Source organism: Petaurus breviceps, unplaced genomic scaffold, assembly GCF_028583685.1.
Source record: "Petaurus breviceps papuanus isolate PSGF00001 unplaced genomic scaffold, PetGlider_PUasm1.0 90734, whole genome shotgun sequence".
NCBI classification, from domain to species: Eukaryota; Metazoa; Chordata; class Mammalia; order Diprotodontia; family Petauridae; genus Petaurus; species Petaurus breviceps.
This window is the reverse complement of record NW_027187327.1, coordinates 5155729-5171493: the sequence shown is the minus strand read 5'-3', so window position 1 is coordinate 5171493 and position 15765 is coordinate 5155729. Positions and strand designations below refer to the sequence as shown.

Sequence of the window (15765 nt, the reverse complement as noted above, 5' to 3'; positions counted from 1 at the left end):
TTCCAATGCCTCCTCAATATGAATCCCTTATGATACTTAGGACTTTTTTGACAAATTATTCTATACTAGCTTGCAATAGCTTGCTAAGTATAACTTAAGACCATGACTGACATTTTAAAGAGGTTGGACATTACTCATAGTTCTACACTGTTCCTAATATACCTTACTCTTCATCAGAATTTGATTCTGTCCTGCACATGGTATTATCACACTGTGTTGCAGTAATTTAATGTAAGGAATGTTGAACTGAACTGAGGATCTAGAAAATTTTATTTATAGTGAAATGTTTTTTTCAATATGTTAATCTTCTGATGAAAGGAGATAAAAATGGAGAGGGTTTTTTCATGTTTTTATCACTATCAATGACTTCAAGAGTGTTTTGTGATGAGATGACATGAGAAACATTTTAAAGTTATAATATTAAAAATTCCACAGCTAGCTATAAAGTATTTTATTTTTACCTCAAATTTATCAATAACATTACATTAACATTCTAAAGAAACATTAACATAGAAGGATAATCACAAACCAACAGAGAATTTTGACAAATGATCATTTGTGGTGCTATTTTCAGCCAACACTTTTATAAAATGCCAGAAACACATATATAACATTCATGTTACTTATGAAGCATAGTCTAGCTAGCAAAACTACCTAGCATATTTTTTCCCACAATGTTGACTATGTACATATGACCACAAATTAAATGTCTAACAGGCATGATTTTACCAATGAACCTAATTCTTTAAAAAAAAAAAATGCACATTGCCTCATTGTGAAATTAGTAAAGAGCCTAGATTCAAGTTCTGACTATGCAACTTACTATCTATCTCTATAACCTTGGGTAGTCAAAACCTCTCTTGGCTAAAGTTTTCTCACGTACACAAGTTAAAAAAAGTAATTTCTAAACAATAAATCCTGTGAACCTATTCCTGGATGACCGAAGTCTCTTCTAACTTAAATTCCATGATTCATGAACTCATCAAAAATTTATTTTAAAACTATTAATTTAATGCAAGCTAAAAGTCAGCATACTCTTAAGTCTTTCTTGTTCAATTAGAAAGAATGCTCAAGTTATTGGGAGGAGGGCCCCCTTCTAATTAAATGAATTTTTCTGGTTAACTATGATATCCTTTTAAAATCTGACTTACTGAAACTCTTGACAAAATTATTAAAAAAGTATTAATAATCTCCAGAAAAGTAACATTAATTTTCTTAAGTAGCATGTTAAACACAACCATTTCTTTAATAAGTCAGTATTTTGCAGTGCTTCAGAAGTTTAATTTTCATGATAAGTATTGGCTGAAAAAGCTATATGTATGTAAATATTGTGTTTGTGTGTATGTATTTGTGTATGTTATCAGGTTGAAAACTATCACCAGAATATATACAAGAGTCAAGCATTTTAGGATTGGAACATTTCTCCCTCCCATTCCCCAAATAAATCCTGACTCAATTTGATTTTGTTCAGTCTTTTAACAGTTGTGTCTGACTCTTCATGACCCTATTTGGGTTTTCTTACCATTTACTCTCTAATAAAAGTAGATTGCATCACACTGTAACCCAATAAATCTAATTAATATCAAGGTTTTGTTGCACATATTTTTACTCATTAAATTAAGTTTTTATTTTCTGTACATTATTAAGTTCTCAATGTCAAACCTGATCTCTTTCTTTTCCAAGATATTTAACTTTTCTGAATTGTAAAGAGTATTTAACAGTGCTTTTAAAACCAACCACTATCCTCTGCTATCTAAATCAAAACTGAACAACGGCCATCAGGAGTAAAACATAAACCCGTAGTACTCTGCAAAGCACATATTTATAGTCTCCCCTCCAAAAAAAAAAGAAAAGAAAAGAAAACAGCTCATTATATATAAACATATATTTTTGCTATTCAGTTGTATCCAACTCTTGGTGATCCCCATTTGGATTTTTCTTGGTAAAGATACTGGATTGCTTTGCAATTTCCTTCTCCAGCTCATTTTACAAATAAGGAACTGAGGCAAAGAGTGACTTGCCCAGGGTCATATAAGCTATTAAGTCTCTGGGGCCAGATTTGAACTAATAGAGATGGATCTTTCTGACTTCAGGCCTTATGTTCTATCCATTGTGCCAATCGGGCTGCCATAGTAACACATTTTAGTTAACCATATTACCTAGGATCCAAACGTCTTTATGTAACAATCAGTTTTATACTTTTAATTCCCTTAAAGTCCAACCATAATTCAGGAATTCAAAACAAGTATTAAAAACAATGCTACAGAAAAAATCAGCCTAGGAAAATCACCAGTTCCTCCAAAATATTTATCTTTAAGATTATAGGTCTATATCCAAGTATCAGCATTCAGTGTTGAAAAATGTCTGTGCATGTTAAATTATTTTCAGAGACATATATAATCATTAGAAAATGGCAAAATTTCATTCCTTTCTAGAACCTTTGGTTGATTTACTGAACATAGGCCTTAACACATATCTAGAGCTGAAAAGGATTTCAAAGGTGAAGCCACATAGTCTCACTCCCCTGTTTACAGAGGAGGAAACAGAGGCACAGAAAGATTGGATGATTTGTTTAAGATCACACAGTGAGAAGCCTGTGAAGGAGGCCCTCTGTCCATCTGCGGTGCTAACTGAGGCCAAAAGGAGGACACAGGAACTAGCATTCAGGCCTCTTCATTCCTGCTGGTGGCATCAACTATCTTTCAGTCTGGTGATCAATATACTTGAGGGGAAAAAGTCTAAACTTATAAGTGGTGTATTCCCTTTTTACTATTATATAAATGCTGATTCTTATTTATATCATTTAAATGCAGCATGTCATCATGGTACTTGTTAATGTTTGTGTGACCACTTCTACAATAAAATTTTGTTACTTTGAAAAAAAAAAAGAATATAGGTCTACATTATACTACTGAATAGAATAAAAAAACTGACAGTTTCTACTAGTGATCTGATCAAAGTTTTCCTTACACTAGTTCATTACAAAGCACACAATCAACAAGTATAAACACTAATACCTGACACCCTTCCAATGTGTGATTTAGGGTAATAAAATTATTACACATATCCTAATATTTTTTGTGATTCAGGGTAATAAAATTATTACACATATCCTAATATTTTTTGTGATTCAGGATAATAAAATTATTACACATATCCTAATATTTTCTGAGCCATGGAGTTCCAATTCCCCACTTAGTTTTTCAAGTTCTTTTCAAAGTTGCTTAGGATACTTCCAGTCCACTAAAATCTCCAGATCTTTTTCAGACAAATTGCTGTCTAGCCTTGCCTCCCATTGCACACTTCTGAGTTTGATTTTTGGAATTTAAGTCAGATTTGGCCCAATTCTTAATTACATTTAGTAATACAATTTTCCGGTTTTATACATGGTTGCCCTAACCTTCAGGAATTTGGCGAAACCTATAAACTCCTCCTCTGAATGGATTTTTAAAAAATTCTTAACTGAAAAATATACCAAGTGAGATTATTTTTCCCCTATAAATTAATGGGTCCTCCTAGACTAGAAGCAATTTTTTTCGCACAGGAATTATATTTGAAGATTTCTGAGGTGCCCTACAACTCAATTCTAAGACACAATATCTAAGAACCAAAATCTATCATTTAATTCAGAATAACATACAAATCCCTCTATTTCAATCAATCAAACCATCTATCCCACATGTCATAATCCAGACTAACGGTACATTATGTGTGTCCCCATCTTTAGTAGTCTCAATAGTTAACTAAGCCTAAATTTGTACAATTGTGACAGGTCAATAACAATTTAGCAAGTGTTAATTCTATCTCTTGTTCTTTTTTTCTTTTCTTGTTTTGCTTTTTAGAGGGCAACTGGGGTTAAGTGACTTGCCCAAGGTCACATGGCTAGTTTTTTGTGTTAAATTTCTGAGGCCAGATTTGAACTCAGGTCCTCCTGACTCCAGGGCCAGTGCTCTATTCACTGAGCTACCTAGCTGCCCCAAATTCTATCTCTTGTTAAAGGCAAGGTTCAAAAAAGGTGGAAAATGTAAGCAAAAAGCTATTCATGATAAAAGCCCAAAACATGGGTTTATTAAAATTTCACAGGATAATGGTCTAATTATATAGAATTGGTCATTAATTAGTTAGCAAAATTTATCTTTAAAAGCTGAAATACATGGGTCCTAGATTTAAAATGTTACTTTTCCTAATCCAGAGATTTCAATCTCCTTTGGTATATTTTCAAAAGAGGGTATTTTTAAACATTTAATATTTCATACCATTTAATATAAATATTAAGTTTTCCATATTTTACCACCTCAATTTATAAATATTTGTTTTTATTTCTACATTCATTTCAAATATAAAAAAATCTTTGCTATCATTTTTAAAATTTTTATTACCTTATCCCAACTCATCTATCTACTTAGTTCCACAAAAAAGAGCAAACCTATATACAGTGAGTCTATCCAAAATAATCAAATGTGAGAAATGAAAATGTCAGTCCTACTTTTCACAGAACACAAGCTTCAACACCAAAAGATCTTAGTCAGGGTTTGAGGTACTAATTTAATTAATAAGCATCATACTCAGGTCAAATCTGAAAAAGGAAGCTTATTGACAAGTTCAGATTTTAAAAGATGTGCACAAAAGATAGGGCATGTTACTGAGGTCGAGCATATGAATACCAAAGTCCCTTAAAAACATTCAGTCAAAAGGACTGAAGGCCAAAACAAGTAGAAACTTACAACAACAAACTACCCAGATACCAAAAGAAAAAAGCTTTTTGAGGGACTTTGGAAGTTGGGAATAAAAGCAGAAGGGATAGGATCACTGATGAGAGTAGTTAGAACAATAATGGAGGACTAACATACTCAAATATTTTCATCTATATTCATTTATATTTTTCAACCAACCATAATTTTCTTCAGTTAGAAGACATCTTTCACGTCTATTTCCTTTCCTCTTCTGAGACTGCAGCAACTCTGATATAAGCCCTCATCACCTCACACTTGGATTGCATTAGCTTGTTGGTAGGTCTCCCTGCCTCAAGTTTCTCCCCACTCCAATTCATTCTCCACTGAGCTGTCAAATTGATTTTCTTAAAAATGCAGGTCTAACCACCATACTTATCATTTCCCAATTCCATAAATTCCAGTTGCTCTCTACTACCCTCAAGTATCAAATAAAAAATCCTGTTTGGCTTTTGAAGTCATTAATATCCTGGCCCCTTCCTTTCCAGTATTCCTACACATTACTCCCCCCCATCCCTATAACACCTCCCTCATTTTTGCCTCACAGCTTCCCTGGACTCCTTCAAGTCTCTGCAAAAAAGTTTTTCCTAGTCCTCCTTAATCTTAGTGCCTTTGCTGAGATTATCTCTAATTTATTCTGTTTAGTTGTTTGCATGCTGTTTCCCCTATCAGACTGTGAATTCCTTGAGAGAAGGTACTATTTCTTGCCTTTCTTTGTATTTTTATGCCCCAGCGCTTGGCAGTATCTGGCACTCAGTAGACACTAATAAATACTAATTGATTGAAATAAAAGGAAAAAACAAAGATGAATTACAGAAAACTGATACCTTACCTAAATGCAAAGGTGACAAAGGAGTAGCCAGTTTCTGTCAATGAATTCAAATCATTTGGCACATCCTCACATAGTGAAATTGCTTACAGATGCAACTGCTAAGCCACCAATAATTTTTGGAGAACTATCAAGAACTAGAAAGGTGTTGCAGATACTGGTTCTGATTTTCAAAAATATAAAGAGATTCTTTATTGGGTCAATGAGCTTGACACTGATTCAAGGCAAAGTCCTACAAAGAATTTTTATGAAATTATTCACTTAGGGAAGCGGTGATTAGCATAAGCTAGCAAGAGTTTAATGTCATTAACATCATGGTAACATAACTTCACTTCCTTTTTGGGATAAGATTAGATTGAATTTCCTTAAGACATTTGCCAATCTCTTACAATATCTCTGTAGACAAAATGTAGAGCAGAGAACTGAATCACCAAGGACTAAATGGCAGTACTACTGGGAGATTTGGAAGTGGTTGAATTGAACCAAAAAAGTGTTTGTTAATGAAAACTGATGCTTTAGGAAGCTCTCTTGTGGAAAACTTCAGCACTTCTTAGCCCTTTCCAATTTACCATTTTTATTAATAACTTAAATGAAGAATATATCTTGTTTATAAAATTTTTAGAAGACATGAAGCTGAGATTGCTAATACAATGGATGACAGGATCAAGATCCAAAAGAATCTTAAGAAGCTGGAAAAAAATTAAGATGAAATCTAAAAGAGAAATAAAACATTGCCCTTAAAAATGGCAATAAGATGTAATTACTTTCATGGTAGTATTTCTGCAAATGTTTATCATAAGCATTGCATTATAAGGTAACCAAACATCCAATAAAATGCTATTTCTTGTTGCTTTCAGACTCTCTTACTTTCTCACCTCCCAATCAACTCTCAACCCTTTATAATCTGGCTTAAAACCTCAACAAGTGAAACTGCTATCACTAAAATTATCAAAGCTCTAATAATCATTAAATCTAATGGCTTTTTCTCAAGTTGTCCTCCTTCTTCCCCTCCCCTGCAGCTCAACATTGCTGACTACTCCTTCCTCCTTGGGTTTTCAGGACTGTGTGCTCTCCTAGTTCTCCTTTTGCCTGTCTTCATGTCATTTCTCAGTTTCCTTTGAAAGATCTCCCATAAGTTTGATTTCTAAATAGATTACTCCAAAATCTACATTCTTTTGTCTTAATTTCTTTCCTGAGCTGCCATCCCACAATACCAGGTGTTGGCTGGACATCTGTAACTAGTCTCACAGGTATCTCAAATTCAACATGTCCAAAATGGAACTCACTATTTTTTCCCAAATCCACCATTCCCTAAATTCTCCATGTGTCAAGTGTACAACCCTTTTACTCATCTAGTTCACAACCTCAGAAGCATCAATTCTTTCCTCTTCCTCATCGCCAAATATTCAATCACTTGCCAAGTCCTTCTTGATTCTACTTCCACATGACTCCTATACACATCCCTTTTCCTTCATTCAGATACAATGCTATTTAGAGCCCTCAATCACTTCTTGCCTAGTCTACTGAAATAGCCTCCTAATTGGTCCCCCTATATAACTCCAATCCACTCACTTTTCTGCCAAAATGATATTCCTAAACCACAGATCTGACCATGACAGTACTCTACTCAAGAAGGACAAAATATGAACTAATCTTGACATTTAAAGCACCCCATAATCTGGTCCTCCCCATTCAACCATGCTACATTCCAACCAAACTGTTCTAATGCAGTAACCAGGTCACAACATCCCATCTCTGGCTTTTCCAATCTCACCTCTGCCTCCAGTTCTTTATCTTCTGTAAAAGTATTAACTCCAGTTCCACTTCTCACAGGAGACCTTGCCTGACTACCCCTCCTATCACCAAAGTTGTTGCTAGTACCTTCTCTGTGTTTACTTACTTAAGTGGGTTACATCTTACTTTTCTCCCACCTCCCAGCAGAATCTATTTAGCTTTTTATCTTTGATTCTCCAGCAACCAGAACAGTATGTGGCACATAGTAGGAGATCAATAAAGGTTTCTGATCTGAATTAGAGACCTTTCTAATATTTTGAACTGTTGCATACACTTAAAAAGCTCAACTTTATTATTTTAGGCAGCTCTGATATATAACAATTTTTAAATGCTTTTAAATTTACAAAGTGCTGTGTATGTGTGTATAAAACACACTGCATGGATCATGCAAGATTCACAACACCTCTATAAAGTTGATAGTACAAGTCTTATCCTCATTCTTACAGATAAAGAAACTGAGGCTGGGAGAGATCAAGTAATTTTATGCTAGATGCAGGAGTCAAAACCAAGTCTTCCTGACTCCCAGGACTGAAACCTTTATCCCCCCATCTAGTAATAACAATGTTGGAAAGAAATGATTTTCGACTTTTACATGATAATATTTTCTTGATATTCTCTTAGCATCTCAAACAAGCACTTGTTAAATACTTATCATGTATCTGGTACTATTCTAAATACACAGCATAAAAATACATAAGTGAGACAACTTGCCAGGGTAAGAATAATTTTTTTAGAATTATTAGGGTACACATTACATAGGAGTACTATGAACAGAATCTCAAAACTTAAGCTTGTAAGATCTTAGAAAAGTTCCTAAGGAGTCACTTAGCTAACTCCCTATTTGAAACATGAATCTCTCCACTATAGTATTCTTAAGAAGAATACAGTAGAATATATAATATATAAAATACAGTCTTAATTTGAAAATCTACAATAACAAGAAAACTACTCAGGCCATGACTTTTAGATAGTTCTGTCATAAAGTTCTATCAGTATTTCTCTACAATTTTTAGCTTTCTAATTTCAACTATAGCTGCTAATTTGGATCTGTGGGATGAAGCAGAAGTCTAGTGATTCTTCTGCATCACAACCTTACTTAAAGACAACTACAATGACATCCCATGGTCTTCTTTTCCCCAGCAGATAGACCTAGTTCTTTCAACTGATCCTTGTTATCATCTGCTTTCAAGTAGTCTTATCATGTTTGTCAATATTTCTCAATAAAATAGTAAGTCCATAACTTGGCACAGTACTCCAGATGTGGCCTAGACAGGAAAAGTACTATAGAACTATCACCTCTTGTTAAAATAAATAGCATGATGAATATTTGTCTGAAATTGTTAAAAGATTCACACTGAGATTTGCTTTTTAAATTGTCAGATATTTGATAACCTAAAAAAAGGTCAATATCAAGGAAAATATCTCCTTTCCAAGATAGACAATCTTTGCCTAAGTAATACCCAAATGCCAATCTGACAAGCAAATTATCTGAAAACTTGATTCATGCTATTCTGTTTTTCATTTTCCAATTACATCTATACTCAAGAGTTACATTGCTTAATACTACTTTTGGTTTAAAACGGAAAAGCTTTAAAAATGTTTAGTTTAGCATCTCAAAAATTAAATATACCAGTCAGTTTTATTTTCAATTGTTTAAAATACAAAGCACACACTAGAAATACTATCTCACATACAATGGTAGAAAACCCATTTTGGCAAATCATTACTACATACATTTAAAGACCAAATTTATCTAGAGTTTATAATGTCCACAGACAAGAATAAACCAAAGCTAAATGAAAACAGGAAGTGATAAATATCCCCCCCTAGTCAAGCTCTACCAAAACCACGAATAGTATAGATATATGATCCAAGTGATGATCTAAGGACATCCACACTGAGTCATTCCTATAACAGTAAAACTTTGCAGGAATAGATGAGCAGTTGCTGGACTATTCTTGAGTATTATTAAAACACCAATCTTCTCCCACTTTTTCCTTTCTCTTATACCCTCTAACAAAATATATCTGTCATCTATCTTGCAATAGCTCAAAGCAGGGAATGACCAAATGGGTTTTAAAATACTTGAGAAATCAGTATTTGATAAAGAATCTTGGTAACTGCTTTATTTCAGTAATCCTTAATTTTAAGACTATAAAAGAAAATACACTCAATTACATTATTTTCTTCAGTTCTTAAAATTCAAAAGTTGTATAGTACCTAAAATATTCCATATTCCACAAACACTCATTGAGTGCTGAAATGTATTTTAAACACTGGATTTAAGCTGCTTTTATATAGTTATCTACTATTTTGTCAGCAGCACCTCCTCTGAAAGCAACGTTAACTACACTCTAGCTAGAAACGTCCAAAGGTACTAACAACATCACTCTGGTTTCCAAAACTTTATAAAATTTCTAACATTTCTATGGATCAGTGTATCAATTTTAAAAATAAAATACTATGAAAAGTACTGACTCAATGGATTCAATAATGTATAGTATAACAGAAACAGTACTGGTTAGAATCAGATAGGAACAGTGAGTATACCTATGATTTCACTGGTATAAGCAATTTCCAGGTGAGGAAATAAGCAACTAATATATAGTCTCAGAGAGTTGTCTAAAGAAAGTACTGATATAATAATTTAATAATTATAATTAAAACATAATTACCCTGGGTCATACAATCAGCACATACAAAAGCTGAGTTTGAACTCAGATCTCTCAATTTTGAGGCTGGCTCTGTAGCCACTATGCTAAGTGCCAGGTCACCAGTTTTGGTACAGAAAATCTGTGTTCAAATTCCACCTCAAACAATTACTATACAAGTCACCTTACCTCTCAGAGAATGTTTCCTCGCCTACAAAACAGGGATATTAATACCTCAAGTTATCTGCCTAAGAGTTAGTATGAGAAAGAAAAGTATTCTGTAAAGATTAAAGTACTATGCAAAGGCAAGTTATTATTGCTAAAAAAAAATCTATTTTAAAGTATACTTAATTAGTAGTTTATGTATCTTAAAAGAACACTGTAATATACACAATACTCTATAAAATAGGATTCATTTAACAAAGCTCACAGTAACTTGTCTAAAATGTTAGCCAATTAAATCAGTAAAAGATAATCACTTTCCAAGATCATGAATTCAATTTAATTGCAATTTTTCTAGAACAAAAATTCATTCCTTTATTCCTAAATTCTGTGTTTACATAAACCACAAATTCCAATTAAAAAAACTGGAGGAAGGCTAAAAAAGGGGGGGAATATTTGTGCTTTCTATCATAAGGAATTCTAAATGATCAATGTTCATAATAATCATATAATTTATGGCCCCAAAAGAGGTATGACAAATTCAAAAATTCTCATCACCAGAAAATTTTACAAGAAATTCATTCTAGTTTTGATATACACAACAGAATGATAAAACCAAAGACACAACACTCGCCTATCAATGAAGTCCTCAAGAAAACAAACTTTTATGATTTTTAAATTTCCAAAACTCTGACCAAAAGGAACCAAACCAGACTGCAAGAGCAAGATGCTTTTATATACTCCAAACTATCTCATGACAACAGCTTTTGACTTATCAAATCAAAAAGCTTTAATATATGTTAATCAAAAATGCTCACAACTAAGTATTTCATGATATAAATTCACTCAGAAAAGTCATAGTCGGTATCTTAGTAGTCAGACTAATTTACTTATGATTCTGCCTGTATCTTCAAATGAATTCTTAACTTTCTTCAAGATTCTTAAACTTTTTGTACATTATTTTGCACCACCATGCCTATGATTTGGGGAAATTGCTACACTATAAACATGATTTTAAAAAGTCTAAATTAAGTCATTCTGCATTTTTCAAAGTAGTAATCTGAATATGTAATAATGATATCCAAAACATAAAACTAATTGATCTAAATGTAATATCTAAAAGTGGAATACCTTTGAAACACAAACTTGCAAAATCGAATTCAACACAACACAGTATTTTTAAGCTTAAGTAAAAACACATATAAGAATAACATTTTTGGACTGGGAGTGGGAGGAGGGGAGCGTACATGAGACTACAGGGGCAGGGGACACAACACATGAATGGACAAACTTCCCCTGTAAGGTAAAGTTAATTTTCACTCATTTAGGAGTACTGGGAATCACAGAATGTGCTTGAATTGTTTAATGATAGGGAAGAGCCTAGTTTCTAACAGTGAAATCACCTAGATTAGGATTTTTCATGCATAAAATGACAAGCCACAACTCCTCTCCATGCAACAAAATAGGTATTTTTTCTCTATGCTCAAAATACTTTAATTTTCATAAATAGAGTTGGTTAGCTATTAAATTATGACATAAATTCTTTCAGTAAGCTGCCCTACAATAAGGCCTATCTTTTTACTAGGGCTATAATAACACGAAAAAATAAAGCCTACTAGCCTAGAAATGATCAGTCTCATCATCTCCTTTAGTAGACTCAAAGGAAACCAGTCTTTAAGCCTTTCCTGACTGTGAAAAAAAAAATTAGGTCTTACAAATACTGTTAAATACATAATTTAAAAAACTGACAATCTGGAAGGGAAGATTTTCTATCTGAACTTCTTGAACCTCTATGGAATTTATCAATGCTCTATTAAAATTATTTGCAATCCTTTCCCTAACTTAAAAAAAACTCGACATCATTTTAAAAACTAGAGAAGTTTCATAATGCATAATAAATTAAATACAAATGGCAAAAATTCTTAAATAATTTTGACTACTCATTTTTAACTTGTATGACTGTTTGAAAATCAACAATAACTTACAGAAATTAAACATTTTAACCACAGCAAATCTATACCAAATGTAAAGGCATCTAATGTGTTTTATGTACATTTCTAAGTTAACTTTCTTCTCATAACCTGGAATGATACACACACAAAACTTTTTTTTCTTCAAGATTTAGTACTTAAATTAAGACTCAATGCCAAATTAAGTCCTAGATGGCTGGCAATAGTTCCCCTCAAAGTGAAACTTTCTGTGGCATGAAATTAAAAGTAAAGCCCTCCAAGAGAAGAGTAAAAATCATTTTTGTAATAATTTTAGCAAAACATAAAAGTTAGAAAAAAACCAAATGGTTTTGCTAGCTAAAAATGCAATCGTAATAAAAAGTAAAGGCAATGTGGTCTAGTGCATAAAAAACAAGCTTCAGTCAGCAAGACCTGGATTCAAGTCAAGATCTCTGAAGTTTGACTCCAAGGAAATCACTTAACCTCTCAGCGACCCCAGTCCACTCTAAAACTACACCTTGCAGAGAAGGTGCTGATGTACATTAGTAAAGGAGTTCCTCACTGGGACTTACCTCCATTTATGAAATTTCAGTATCAGTCCAAAAAAGTTCAATAGTAAAAAGTCTACTCTAGGAAACTTAATCTCACCTCAACTACAGAAGTAGAAATCTAAAGACAAACATCACTGCATAAGCTGAAAACTTGAAAATGATGGTAAACCAACCAGCTTCACTCTCCAATTAATGTTAAATAAACAGGAGTTTTCCCCTTATGCTATGCTCAGATCAGGAATTTCTTCCTTTTTCTACATTAGTCCTGACTTAGGCTTGTTTAAGGATTTTAGAAACAACACTATTTCTGAGGATCAAAATTACAAGCAACCCAAAGGGCAATATAAAAAACATATGGAGTGCAGCATCTTACCAACATCTCACCTGTTTAAAGTAGTGTAAAGGACATTGCTGACAGCATGTATTAATGAAAAATGAAGTATACTGTCAAGTAGCACAAGCACATACTTTTATACCTCCTGCATATTAAAAAAAAAACAGAAAAAAAACTCATGTACCTTTAAGAACATGAGAAAGATCTTCTTTTGATGTATGTTACTGGAGGGAAAACACTGGTAAAATCATTAAATATGTCATGCATTAAAATGTTCATCATAAAAACTAAGGATGTTTTAAGTAACTCGGGTTCTAGTCAACTCTTCCTAATCCACATTCCAAACATTTAAAAAACAAAAAGGTTCATTTAAAATTTTGAAATGGAAGATATGTATTTATATCCAAATTTTAGGAGTTCAAAAGCAAAAAGAAAAATCCTTCAAATCAAATGCTTTTTTTTAAATGGATATTCCCATTAAACTGGGGGGAAGAGGGGGGCTATTTCCATTAACCCTGGCTTTTAAAAATTATGTATAAAAATTTTTTGAAGGACTCCTAAACCACTGCTTACTCTCTTGCTCATAATTACTGTGATCCAAACAGTTATTATAAATATAAAGATGTTTTTAAACCTTAAGATTATATTCAATGTGTATATTATATCCTTAATTTCTAATCTGGAATATTTCTATGTATTGAAATTCAATACTACAACTTCTCTGATTAAGAAAATCACTTTACATGATAGCATTAACTATCATCCTCATCTAAAAAAAAACACGGGAAACAATTCTCACCAAAACATACATAGTCTTCATAACAAAGTTAAACAAATTATATCTGGTAGGTAAATTATGTTTTCATTTTAAGTTTATAAAAGTAGTCTGGCAGTATGTGAGCATAACTTCCAAGAGGTAACAAGATAAGAGTTCAGACAAATATTACCCCAGAAACATCAGAAATCCAATAAAAACGAAAACAACCAAATCACATTACACCAAACACAGTATACTCATATATTCAAGAAAACAATTCAAAATCATGTCCTCCCCAAGTCAAATCAGAAGCCCTTTCAGTATCTAGAATTTCTCTGGGTAGCAAAGTAAGAACATTTACAGTCAGACAGAAACATTCATGGGAAATGGAAGAGAACTTGTAAAACATTCATTTGTTTTAAAGACATTATAGGATATAGGATTATATCCAAACTCAGGTGGTAACGATGGAAACTGTTCCGCAGTTAGTTTCATATGTTAAACTTGAAACATCATTCTTCAAAATCAAGAATGGTACCTATTTCTACCATGTTTTTCTGGGATTAGGGGATTGGTTATTACTCAATTTTCAAAATCTAACACTGCATCTTCAATTTTCAAAATTTAAATTTGTGAATGTTGGTTTTTTAACAATTTTGAAAGGCTCAAAGAGAACCTACATTAGTCTAGTAGTGGTAAATTAATGCCTACCCCGAAACAAAAAAAATAGTAGCTACCAAAAACAGTGATTATGACCACAATTTAAGGATAATCCAAATTAGTTGAATTTTTAGTCTTTATCTAAAAAGCAAATACAAGGTAACTGAGGAAGGAAAAGGGCAAAGGGGTAGGATACTTTCAATGTCCCCTTAAAATTATAGTTGTAGAGATTATGGAATGATCTTTGAGAAGAAAATTGTGAAGCAGATGTTAAAAAAAAAAATAAAAACTTTTTAAAGTCAGAACCACACCATATAAAAGGATGGGAATTTTACTTAAGTTTCATCCCAGAGAGAACTTCATAAGGCTGAGAATCTTAACACTTTGGTGACAGTAATATATCAAGATAAACATGGATATGCACAGTCACCATATATGTGCTGTAAATAACTCACAAATCACACCTATAAATGTATATTGCAACTCTGTAATGGACAAGTAAAAGCTTTAGCAGCAAATAAATGTATCGCTAGCCGGCTGTACTTATCGTACATTTTAATTTCCCCCAAAATTTCCAGATTTAAATTGAAGCAAAGGAAAAAAAGCAGGGGAAAAATAATGTCTTGTTGAATTTAATTTAAGCTGAACAGTCTTTTTGTTGTGTGAAATGCTAATGCCACTTTTGAATAGTTAGTCACCACCTACTGTGTGAAGGAAAAGAGAGAGGGGAGAGTGAATCAAGAGCTGGGAAGAGAAAGAAGGGGAAAAGAGGGGCGAAAAGGTAAAAGACAGACGGAGAGAGAGAGAAGAGAGAAGCTGAGCTATGTATGTATGCAGCAACAGCGCATGGAGAAATGAGAGCGCGCCCTCCTGGCCGCCTGACTCTCTGGTGCGCGCACCCGCGTCCGCGCTCCTCGCGGAAGCGCGCTCTAGTCCCTCCTCCTCCAGCCCTTTCACTGCACAACATTCATGACGTATCTTTATTTCTAGCACATTAACAAAATATTACAAATAAATTGTCCGCAGCCCCTATGGTCTTGGGGGGCGGGTACCCCTCACCCCAACCCAGCGCCTGTCCCTTGTTGAGCTCCCAACCCTTCCCGTTGCCTTTGAAGCTTTCGCGATTTTTTTAGACAAGTTTTTGTCCCTGTAAAAAATTGCGGGAAATTCAATTTTTATTTGACTCGGGGAAAAGTTTTTTCGCATCGCGATGGGAATCTCTCACCAGATTCTGGTAGGTCCTGGGATGCTCTTTCCCCGTCCAGTCAGTTCGCCGGGGTAACAGCTGTGAGGGGGAAAACACCCCAACATCAGCCTCTGCTCGACCCCCGCCTCCCGGCTGACCCCC

General features: G+C 33.6%; 1 protein-coding gene across 1 annotated transcript in view; it reads right to left on the bottom strand.

The window, feature by feature from the left end:
* PHIP (pleckstrin homology domain interacting protein) overlaps positions 1–15765 on the bottom strand; it is a gene marked incomplete at its 5' end in the record, with an annotated part of 195766 nt that extends 180001 nt beyond the window's left edge. Inside the window, one exon of the mRNA XM_069067044.1 lies at positions 15643–15765. Coding sequence (XP_068923145.1) covers positions 15643–15765 — 123 coding nt within the window. The remainder of the gene's footprint in view (positions 1–15642) is intronic.